Source organism: Synchiropus splendidus, chromosome 13 (genome assembly GCF_027744825.2).
Source record: "Synchiropus splendidus isolate RoL2022-P1 chromosome 13, RoL_Sspl_1.0, whole genome shotgun sequence".
Classification (NCBI taxonomy): domain Eukaryota; kingdom Metazoa; phylum Chordata; class Actinopteri; order Syngnathiformes; family Callionymidae; genus Synchiropus; species Synchiropus splendidus.
This window is the reverse complement of record NC_071346.1, coordinates 8,855,008-8,864,391: the sequence shown is the minus strand read 5'-3', so window position 1 is coordinate 8,864,391 and position 9,384 is coordinate 8,855,008. Positions and strand designations below refer to the sequence as shown.

The window sequence follows — 9,384 nt, the reverse complement described above, 5'->3', positions numbered from 1 at the left end:
AAAATGAACAAATACAAGGTGGATTATAAAATAATTTACTTTGAGGAAAAAGGTGTACAGTCGAATCACAGCAGGGACAAAGGTGTTTTAGTTTTTTTTAAATCATCAGGAAGGAGGGAGAGAACAGAATCAGTTCACAGCTGAGAAGGAAACTCTAGTAACTGCAGTAAACAACATTGACAAATCAAATACTGAACAGGTCATGCAAACACAATCCACTGCACATCAGTAAATACCGCACAGATCACTGGTTAACATTTTGATTCAGACATAGTGACAATGAAAGGACTATGTACATCGGATTTATAAAGAATACAGTCCGCCATTTTGTTCCAATGCCTTGTTAAATTAAAATGCATCCCAGAAATAATGTATTTAAACAAATAGAGCAAATTATTATCAATGCCACAAATGTACGTGTCTTTCTGACAAGCTTCAAGAAACAGTTATCTGGAACACACATGCACTAATGAGAAAAGGAAAGTGCAGTGGAGTAAATGAAAGGTGTTAGTCCACAGAACCTCTGGGATTGGTCAGTGTTTGTTCAAACAAAAGCACTTGTTCTGTGTTCCACTCTTTTGAATGTGAATCGTGATGGTACATAATCCCAGCAGTGGTAATCTGCTCTAACTATCCATTATAGGGTTGAAATCCACCGCCTTGTGCATGTAGCTTTATGAGTTTCATAAAAAGCAAGATAGTATCATTTATGCTTCTTCAAAATATTCATCTTCTACTAATACAAATAGGAGCTTTAAAGAGAAATTAGTTCCACCATCTTCAAATACTTTGAAGAACTACAGTACCTCTGTTTCGTCAATTCCCTGCATTATTTTTCGAAGGTATTTGCAGCTGATAAATCTTAGCAAACCCCCTCAATGACAGCCTGTTTATACTTCATTAAAAAGCTCAATAAAACCTTCCTCCCACACACCAAGTGAACAAACTAGTGAATGATCCGAGAGTGTATCTGAACACTCCGGGCTTTAGTTTGATCTTGTTGAGCGCGAGCCCCCGTCTGAGTTTAGCAGCTGCCATGATCAAACTCTTGTCCTAGATGTGACCAAATACTTGGAACGTCAAGCTTTGAGTTCTTCAAAAGATGCCATCAAAATCAGCTTCAGAGTTGTGTTCCTTTATCTTCGGCAACTTCTCTCGCTCTCACAGAAGACACCATGTTCTACACATCGCGAGAGTGTTTTTGTGAGTTTCCTCTTCTCTACCTCTCAGCTTGGAGCAAGATTCCAACCACACTGCCCAGAGATCAGAGGGCTCAGGAGCATCCAACTCCTCTCCTGAAGATGCCCAGGACGTTTCTGCTTTCTTGACCTGTTCCAGGTCTTGCCTCTCCCGGCGTCGCTGCACTGAAGGCGGCGGCCTTTTCCTCGGGCAGCAGTGCGTTTGGTCTCTCCGCGTGCGTCCTGGCCCTTGTCCTGTCCAGCTCGATCCCCGGTTTTCGCTCCCCGTGTGATTGGTTGGCTTCTCACATTCTCTCTCCATTTCTTTCACACAGTGGTGCTTCGGTTGTAGCAGTGGAAAATGGGTACTCATGTTTGTTCTTGTTACTTATTACCCAGATTAAAATACCATTGAACTAAGCTCAACAGGCTCAGCTCCTTTCCAACAACCTGAAACAAAAAAAAAAAAAAAAGTTTAACGTTCAATACCCGGCGTCTGGGTATCAGACTTGGTCGCTTACAGACTAGTACTGGGACAGTCCGGTCACACCACCATGCTGGTAAGCCCGCTCCCCCTGGTAGGTGGAGTCTTGGGACAAAGCCACGTCAATCTGGGACTTGAACTCATCTCCTAGGTAACTGTCCTGTACGACAACAAAGATATGACAAGCATTTTCATAACTGTGCCCCGTAAACAAAGCCATTTTTCAATTTGTGACGGACGAACCTGAGAGAGCTCTGGCTGGGAGAGGCCCGGTTGGCTCATCTGCGATGGCTGGCTCATGTTGATGTAGCCCTGAGTCAGAGGCCCCTGGGAGTAGGGTTGGGAGCCCAGATCCTGGCTGGCCTGGCTGCCACTCATTTGGCCTCCGCTGTGGCCGCCCATGTTGGCGCGGCTTCGCTGTCGGCCTCCTCGGGTACCGGCCCCTCCACCTCCGGACTTTCCTTTCATACCACCCCGACCTAGAAAACATCTCTCTCTTAAACGTATGAACTGAACAACAGCACGAGGAGATACGCTGCTTCCTGTTCCTCTCACCTGAGGGTCCGTTCACCTGCCCCATGTAGGCTGGCGGCGGTATTGGGGGCATCACAAGGTTAAAGGGAATTGGAATGTTTAAAGATGTCAGGGGATTGGTGCTGGACCCGATCATACCGATCTGATCATGAGTCTGGAAGTACATGTTGCGCCCTGGAATAAGAAAACATTTGCCAGCAGCATAAGTCACAAACATCATCATTGCTGTCAACTCAAAAGGAGCCCAGTGTACCAAGCCCACACGCAAGAAACCTCCCGGAAGAAGGCCTCGTAACTGCAGGCATTCAAACAACTGGATAACAAAAGTAGAACGACTGTGTTTGGCAAGACACTTGGGTGTAAGAGAACAGGAATTGTCAGTTATTGAAGTAGTGTACTCAGAACACAGGAAGCAGGAAGAATGAAAGTAGCTCACCGTTGCTGCTGCGATCGTATGCTGAGCCTGGAATGAGAGCCTCTCTGGCATCATACATGGCGGTGCTCATGAATCGTCCTCCCTGTGGAGCAAAGCAACCCTTCATGAAGACTCTTTAAGTAGAAATTAGCGGGTCATAATTTTGAGTTCCTGACTTTAAATACTTGAAGAGGAAGCCACAAAATGGCAGTGACAGAGATCTACTGCCCCCTGCAGCCCCATCACTACTTTTTATGTCAATGTTAAAACATCTAATTTTATATATATATATATATATATATATATATATATATATATAAGGGGTGGGTTTCGATTAAAAAAAATTATCTAGTTAGAGAATTTGTGAATAATTAATCTCAATAGCAGTTTAATGGTATGAGAATATTTGCCACAAGACGCCACATTTTTCAATTTGAATGAATTTGGTATATTACTGAATCAAATGATGGACCCATACATACATTTAAACAACAAAATATTGTTTATTTTGCATCAGTTTGACCATAGTACAATAAACCACGATGGTGGCTATATTCAAGTTTTTATATCACCTTATTTAAACTAAAGCTCTTTTAATGTCTTGGAAATATTTGTATGAGAATTTCAATGTTTACAAGAATTGTGTGCTTTATATGTGATTTATTATGTTATTATGTTAATAATTCCCAAAAATGGCTCACAGGGTTGATGGTGTTGACCAGCTTCCGAGGCTTGCTGAACTGCATGAGACTCTCTCTCAGGTTGTTCAGAGGTCCTTCCACCAACACCTTCTGCTCTTTGTAGTAGTTCAACAGGTGGTTCCACAGTGGCTGCTTGGACAAGGCTTTGGGGTTCCCGACAATGATCACACCATATCTGCCAGACAAAAAAAAAGAACAGAAATGTTACAGATAAATTTTAAAAAATGACATTGAAGTCAGGCTAAAATGCTGCACCTCGCCCTGGTCAGGGCAACATTGAGACGGCGCGGGTCGTTGAGAAAGCCGATGCCCTGATGCTCATTCGCTCGAACGCAGGACAAGATGATGAAGTCTTTCTCGCGGCCCTGGAAGGCGTCCACACTGGCGATCTCCACCTCCTAAGAAAGCAGGCAGACATGGATCATGATGACAGGTATTCCAGTCTCAAATGAAATGGCTCCCATGTGTTAATCTACCTGATAGAGCTTGGTGTGAAGAGAGCCACTGAACTGCATGTACTGCACAAGATATGACCTTTGACCCTCATAAGGGGTAATGATGCCGATCTGATCGGGTTTGGCTCCCGCCTTCAGCAATCGTGTTGTTATTTTCTCCACATTTGCAGCCTCAGTTCTGTGGACAGTGAAATCAGATATACCATAAAAACACGCCAGGCAAGTCGGCAGACGATGGTCTCCACAGTTCAAACCTGTTTAGATAAGACGTTCCAGAGCTGGCTATTTCCTCCTGGCCTTGAGTCACATAGAAGAACATGGGTTTGTCGGGCTGTGGCCACTGGAAGTCAAAGCCTTTTTTCACACGGTCGCCTGTGAAAAGCAGAAAAAAACAGACTACGTTCATGTCACACTGAAAGCTGAGTGCATTATTTCACAAACAAAAGTGACACTTCTACATCTTAAGCGTTCACCTGCAGTCACGCCATTCTGCAGCGATCCTTCGTAGAAGATGTTGGAGGGGAAGGCGCTCAGCGCGGGGTGCATCCGGTACTGGACCTGCAGACGGATGGGCCGGATCCCCAAAACCACCAGCCGTTCGAACAGAGACTGTGACAGTCCGGCTTTGGCTGCCTTCTTGCACATCACTACTGGACCCAGCTGACAGTGGTCTCCCACCAGAATCAACTAGAAGCAGGAAATGACCAACAGTTGATTGATTCAACAGTTTCCCATCAGACATGTAGAGGTGGAATGAGTTGAGTCACCTGTTTGGTCCCAAGCACAACAGGCACCATACATTCTGGCTCAGTTGCCTGGGTGCTCTCGTCGATCAGGATGGATCTGAACTGCATTTTGGCCAGGCGAGGATCGCCTGCGCCGACGCACGTACAGCAGATCACATCAGCGTTCTAAAGGGATAAATATGAAAGAGGCAGTGAAAAACAAGTGGATTTAAAATGCTCCAGGAGATGCAGCACAGCACCATGAGCAGCTCCCTCTCTGCGCTGCGTCTCAGCGCCCTGTAGCGCTTCTCATCGGAGCTGGAGAGTTCTCCGGTTTCATCCTTCAACTGCTGGAGCTTCTGAAGTTCTGGCATGCTGCAGGTACAAACACACGTATTTGATAAATAAAAAGGAAGCGTTCCATATTTACTAGCAAAACACACCTGTCCATATTTCGGGTCTGGTTGTGCAGAGCGAGGAAGGACACAGGCGAGTCGATGGCCTCTCTGCTTTTGGCACACAGCCTCACCACTTTCAGTCCCGTCTGGTGGATCTTTTCAGTCAGCTGATCGACAGCAATGTTACTCGGAGCACACACCAGCACGGGCCTAACAGAGCACAGCAAAAGATGGAGTAGAAATCAGACTGACACACTTCATTTCATTCACAAAATGAAAGAATGTCGCACCCATTTCCCTGCCGTGCTAGGTGATACACAATGGTGGCAGAGGTCACGGTCTTCCCGGTGCCCGGAGGGCCCTGAATCAGACTCAGTGGACGCTGCAGAACCGTCTTGACCGCGTACACCTGAGCAAACATGACCCCGCTCAGTAAATGTTGGCAGGCTTGCACTGATGAATAAACGCTAAGAACTCACCTGAGAGTGATTGAGGTCAGGAAGTCCCTGCGCTGTGAAGCGTTTGGGCAGCTGACACTTAATAACCACATCCTCCACCTCATGTCCGAGCAGTTTGTGGTAAATATATCCGGACACGGACGTCTCGTCGACAGCAAAGGTTTTCAGCGCGCTCTGCATTCTTCAATAGAACAACAAGGATACGACATAGCACTGATGTTCAACATAGATTTTTAGCATTTTACTTTTATTAAGAAGCTATTTCACTGGCTTAAATGCAAAATAAAATGCATGTATGCAATACTAAAAAAAGATACGTTAAATGTGTATCAATTTTTCTTTAGAATAAATGGACTAGTACAGTATTGATAACTACACACAGGTATTGAGGACATATACCTGTCAAAGGAAGTGGACTTCCACACAAAATCCACCTGAAAGTTGTGCGGAATCTCGATTGGAGCGCCGGCACTGCTCCGGAGCTCAATAGCAATCTCATCACCGTAGTCTGGTGCAGGACGTCAAGGAAGACATGTTCGATGGAACACATTTCACATGATGACGTCAGAAGTACTTGCAGGAGACGAAAAAGACAGATCATATGACAATATGATTGTTCAGTGACGCAATATTTTGATTTTTGTCTGTCAGTCAACCCACATGAAGTAAAAGATGTATACCAAACATGGGCACTTAAAATGTAAGGCATTTATATGGCAACAACAGACAGAGCGATGTTGGAAAACTAGATTTAAAAGAAAGATGTGCACATTTCCGTGTCGACTGAAGACCGTGCATTAAATGTCTAATCAAAGTCATCTATTGAACAACAGAAACTAAAGTAAGACTGTTAACTGGAGGCCCTCTAAATGCGTTTTCCATCATAGCCTACGTTTTTGTAAACTATGGTGAATAAGAAGAAATTTGAGACGGCTCCATTTTTAAGGATACTATCAGGTACTTTGATGACATGTCCGATGCCTTTCCACGGTGGAGCCAGATCGCCTTTGTAGCGCAGACAGATTTCATCCCCTTGCATCAGCCGCATATCTGCAGGTGGGAGGGCACATTGGAACACATATGTTCACGCTGGAACTAGGACTCTCAATAGCGAATAAGAAAATCAATCATTGCCTGAATCCGTCTTGGGAAGTGTGAAGTAAGCGATTCGCTTTTTGTTCAGACCCAGGTCCCATCGGACAGTGATGTTGTCTTGAGTCTGCACAACAACATTATGAAAATTATTTAGCTGAAAACGACTTTGCGCTTTCAAATCACATACTTGAGATTCTTTCAGTTTTTTATCGTAGTCTGCTTCCAGCTTGACAAGCGGGCCAAAGATGTTCTGGTACTGGTAGGCGTCCTCGTAGCGCAGCAGAACATGCTGGGGCTCCTCGTCCACGCCGGGCTTCTCCAGGTCTTCCAGGGTTGCTGTGGGATTTTCCTGTCGATAGAGTAAGCGTATGGGCCATGAGGGACAAAAGCAATTGGCTTAAAACGCAGCCATACCTTCCACAGTTCCTCCAACTTGTTGATCTGCTGGGCTGTTATCTGTCGGGCCCTCAGTTGCTCCTGCTCTGAGGGAATTTTGACCAGCCAGGACAAGAAGCAGCGGTCTTGAATAAGAGGCTGCCATTGCGAACTGTCCCAGTTGATGTCCTTCAGGCTGCTCTGGCTGGCACATGGCTGCCTGTGTCATCGACAAATTTCAACTGGTTGTTAGACAGTAGCGACTGCTTTTAATGTTTCAAATATAAATCTAGACTAGGCTAAGCAATCTGAAGATTAGTCAGATGAATGTGCGGCCTTCTTCTTCTGCCTTTTTGAAACTTAGTTTGAAATTGGTTAGTTTGAGCTCAAAAATTTGGACAATAAGTCACTTTATCCTGCATGACAAAGTTATAACTCTCTATTGGGAGTCAATGAGAACAGCTGACCTGCAGAGCAACACCACTACAGAGTCGGCTTTTGCAGGGATGAAGCCCAGCAGAAAGACGTTGCGGCAGCCACAGTTGTAGCACTCCAGCACGGTTTCCCCCAAAGGGCCGTCTTTGTGCAGTGTCACCTCTTTGGACTTCGCTCTCACCAGGTGGTTCACGATGTGGCTGCAAGAGATTTCGTTTTGATTGAGAGCGTGCTTTTGTCAAACATATAAACATGACTCCCACAGCAAATATGATTCCCCCGTAAGGTATGTTTCATTATTAGCTGTCAACTATGTTTAACACAATATAAACACTATGTGAACTATAAGTAATCGTCCGCTGCAGATTTAAAATCATCATTATTTTGTTCATAAGGACTGAAAACAGAGTTAACCAGAGAAAGTCACCTGCCAGACGTGTTTCCCCGACCATTGCAAAACCACTTCTTGCTTGTGTTACAGTAGACAACGCAGGCTGGATCATGAATCCCACAGTAACTAACACAAAGGGGAAACAAAATACATAAGAAATTAATTGCACTGATATGTGACAGAGTTATGAAGAATGACTTGTCAACATTGGTACCTTATTTGGACCAGATCTACGATTATATTAGATTGGATTAGCTTTCCTTTATTCATCCCACATTGGAGAAATTTTGGCTATTACGGCAGCAAAAGGACATAGACAAAGCAACAACTAAATGCAACATATCATTATGAGGAGTCATTATCCACTGTCTAATTCAATATTAATATGAATGTTGTTCAGTTACTCTCATTGTACGCAAGTACCTGCATGCGTGCACAGGGAGGTCCTTGGTGTAGTAGGCATCCTCCTCATCTTCCTCGAAGTTCAACTCAGCCAGTAACTGACTGGCTTTCACCACAGGGTCATCGCCATTTTGAAGGACTCCAACAGCACAAGTAATCTGTGGATGTGAAATTATGAACACAAGTTTAACACAAAGAATAACTTCAATATCGCTGACCAACTCACATTGCCCTGCAGTTCTTTTTCAGGGTGGAAATGAGACTTACAAACTCCTTGAGGTCACAAAAGCCATGAACTCCAGCAACAAAATAGCTTATGGCAACCCAAGTATATTATTGTTTATTTCGCCACATTATATTGTATAGACTAAAAAATTCATTCATCTTGTGCAGAACAAAGAAATCATAGTGAGTTGTGACGAATGAGTATAAACATATTCTATATTTCCTTTTGGATCACATCACTTTGTGAGCTCATCTCTCATTCAACATGACTTTTTGGACGTCGCGTCTGACTTAGTTCTATTGTTCCTTCATACATACTGGCCACAACTTAAGGTTTCGAGATGATGATGAAACGCTTACAGTGACAGCACATACTAACCCTAATAGTATCCGATTATATTTGAAATCGTTGGCTACTCAATGCATTTTTAAAAGTATACCATTATCGTCTCAGTCAAAAATAGATTAAATAAAAAGTCAAGCACTGAATGTCCGCTTATATATTAATATTTGTATTACACACAGGTGGAGGTGAAGCTGCACAACAAATGTGTTAAATTGATGTTCTGCTCGTTTGTTTTGACACTTGCAGTCAGACGTTTGACTGTGAAGCTTTGACACGATGCTAACTTGCTAATTAGCGGGATGCGATCACGCTGAAAGCAGATGGGAGACATGCTAGCACCAAGTGTTAGCTCGGATGTCAACACTGACAATGAAGCGGAGGAGGAGGCGCGGGCAGACCTGGTTTTCCAGCTGACTCTGGGTCTGTCCCTGGGTCTGGCTCGGCAGGGTGAAGTCGGTGAAGTCGTACTCGGAGCCCTGGGTGTCAGCGCCGAGCAACTCGCTCTCCTCGGTGTCCAGGAACGTCAGAGTCTGCGAGCTCGGCCCGTACGCCTCCACGCTCATGTTCGCTCACCCGTTCGTCTTCTAATGGTGGACAAAATATAGCGCTGGTTTCAATAAGACGCGAACGTTGGAGACAGAAAAGTGATAAAATGACCAACAGCGGCGGCGAGAGAAAGACATGGAGGCTCGGTCCGGGCTGCGTTCTGTTTATCTTCTGCGCTTCACTTCGCCCCCGCTCGACTCCTTCCGGGACTGACAATGTAG

The 9,384-nt window shown here is 44.6% G+C and overlaps 1 protein-coding gene across 1 annotated transcript; it reads right to left on the bottom strand.

Moving 5' to 3' along the window:
* Positions 1-6: 6 nt before the first annotated feature.
* Positions 7-9,374, bottom strand: LOC128769281 (regulator of nonsense transcripts 1-like). The gene is made up of 24 exons (XM_053882860.1): positions 9,016-9,374; positions 8,068-8,204; positions 7,681-7,770; positions 7,286-7,453; positions 6,858-7,038; positions 6,631-6,792; positions 6,483-6,567; positions 6,300-6,398; positions 5,748-5,856; positions 5,370-5,529; positions 5,181-5,299; positions 4,936-5,100; positions 4,753-4,867; positions 4,535-4,678; positions 4,241-4,454; positions 4,022-4,139; positions 3,789-3,945; positions 3,568-3,710; positions 3,313-3,487; positions 2,633-2,714; positions 2,218-2,370; positions 1,906-2,141; positions 1,700-1,822; positions 7-1,628 (listed from the first exon to the last, which is right to left on the bottom strand). Exons 1-23 carry the CDS (start codon positions 9,178-9,180, stop codon positions 1,703-1,705), a joined length of 3,297 nt encoding a protein of 1,098 aa, XP_053738835.1. The 5' UTR covers positions 9,181-9,374; the 3' UTR covers positions 7-1,628; positions 1,700-1,702.
* Between the last annotated feature and the right edge of the window lie 10 nt (positions 9,375-9,384).

Excerpts from the sequence above, each read along its gene's own strand:
- LOC128769281 (XM_053882860.1), bottom strand. The coding sequence starts at position 9,180 with ATGAGCGTGGAGGCGTACGGGCCGAGCTCGCAGACTCTGACGTTCCTG. Across the intron at positions 6,399-6,482 it reads ACTTCCCAAGACGGATTCAG|ATATGCGGCTGATGCAAGGG; the intron begins GCAATGATTGAT and ends TCCCACCTGCAG. Across the intron at positions 5,857-6,299 it reads TGTCATCAAAGTACCTGATA|ACTACGGTGATGAGATTGCT; the intron begins GTATCCTTAAAA and ends GTCCTGCACCAG.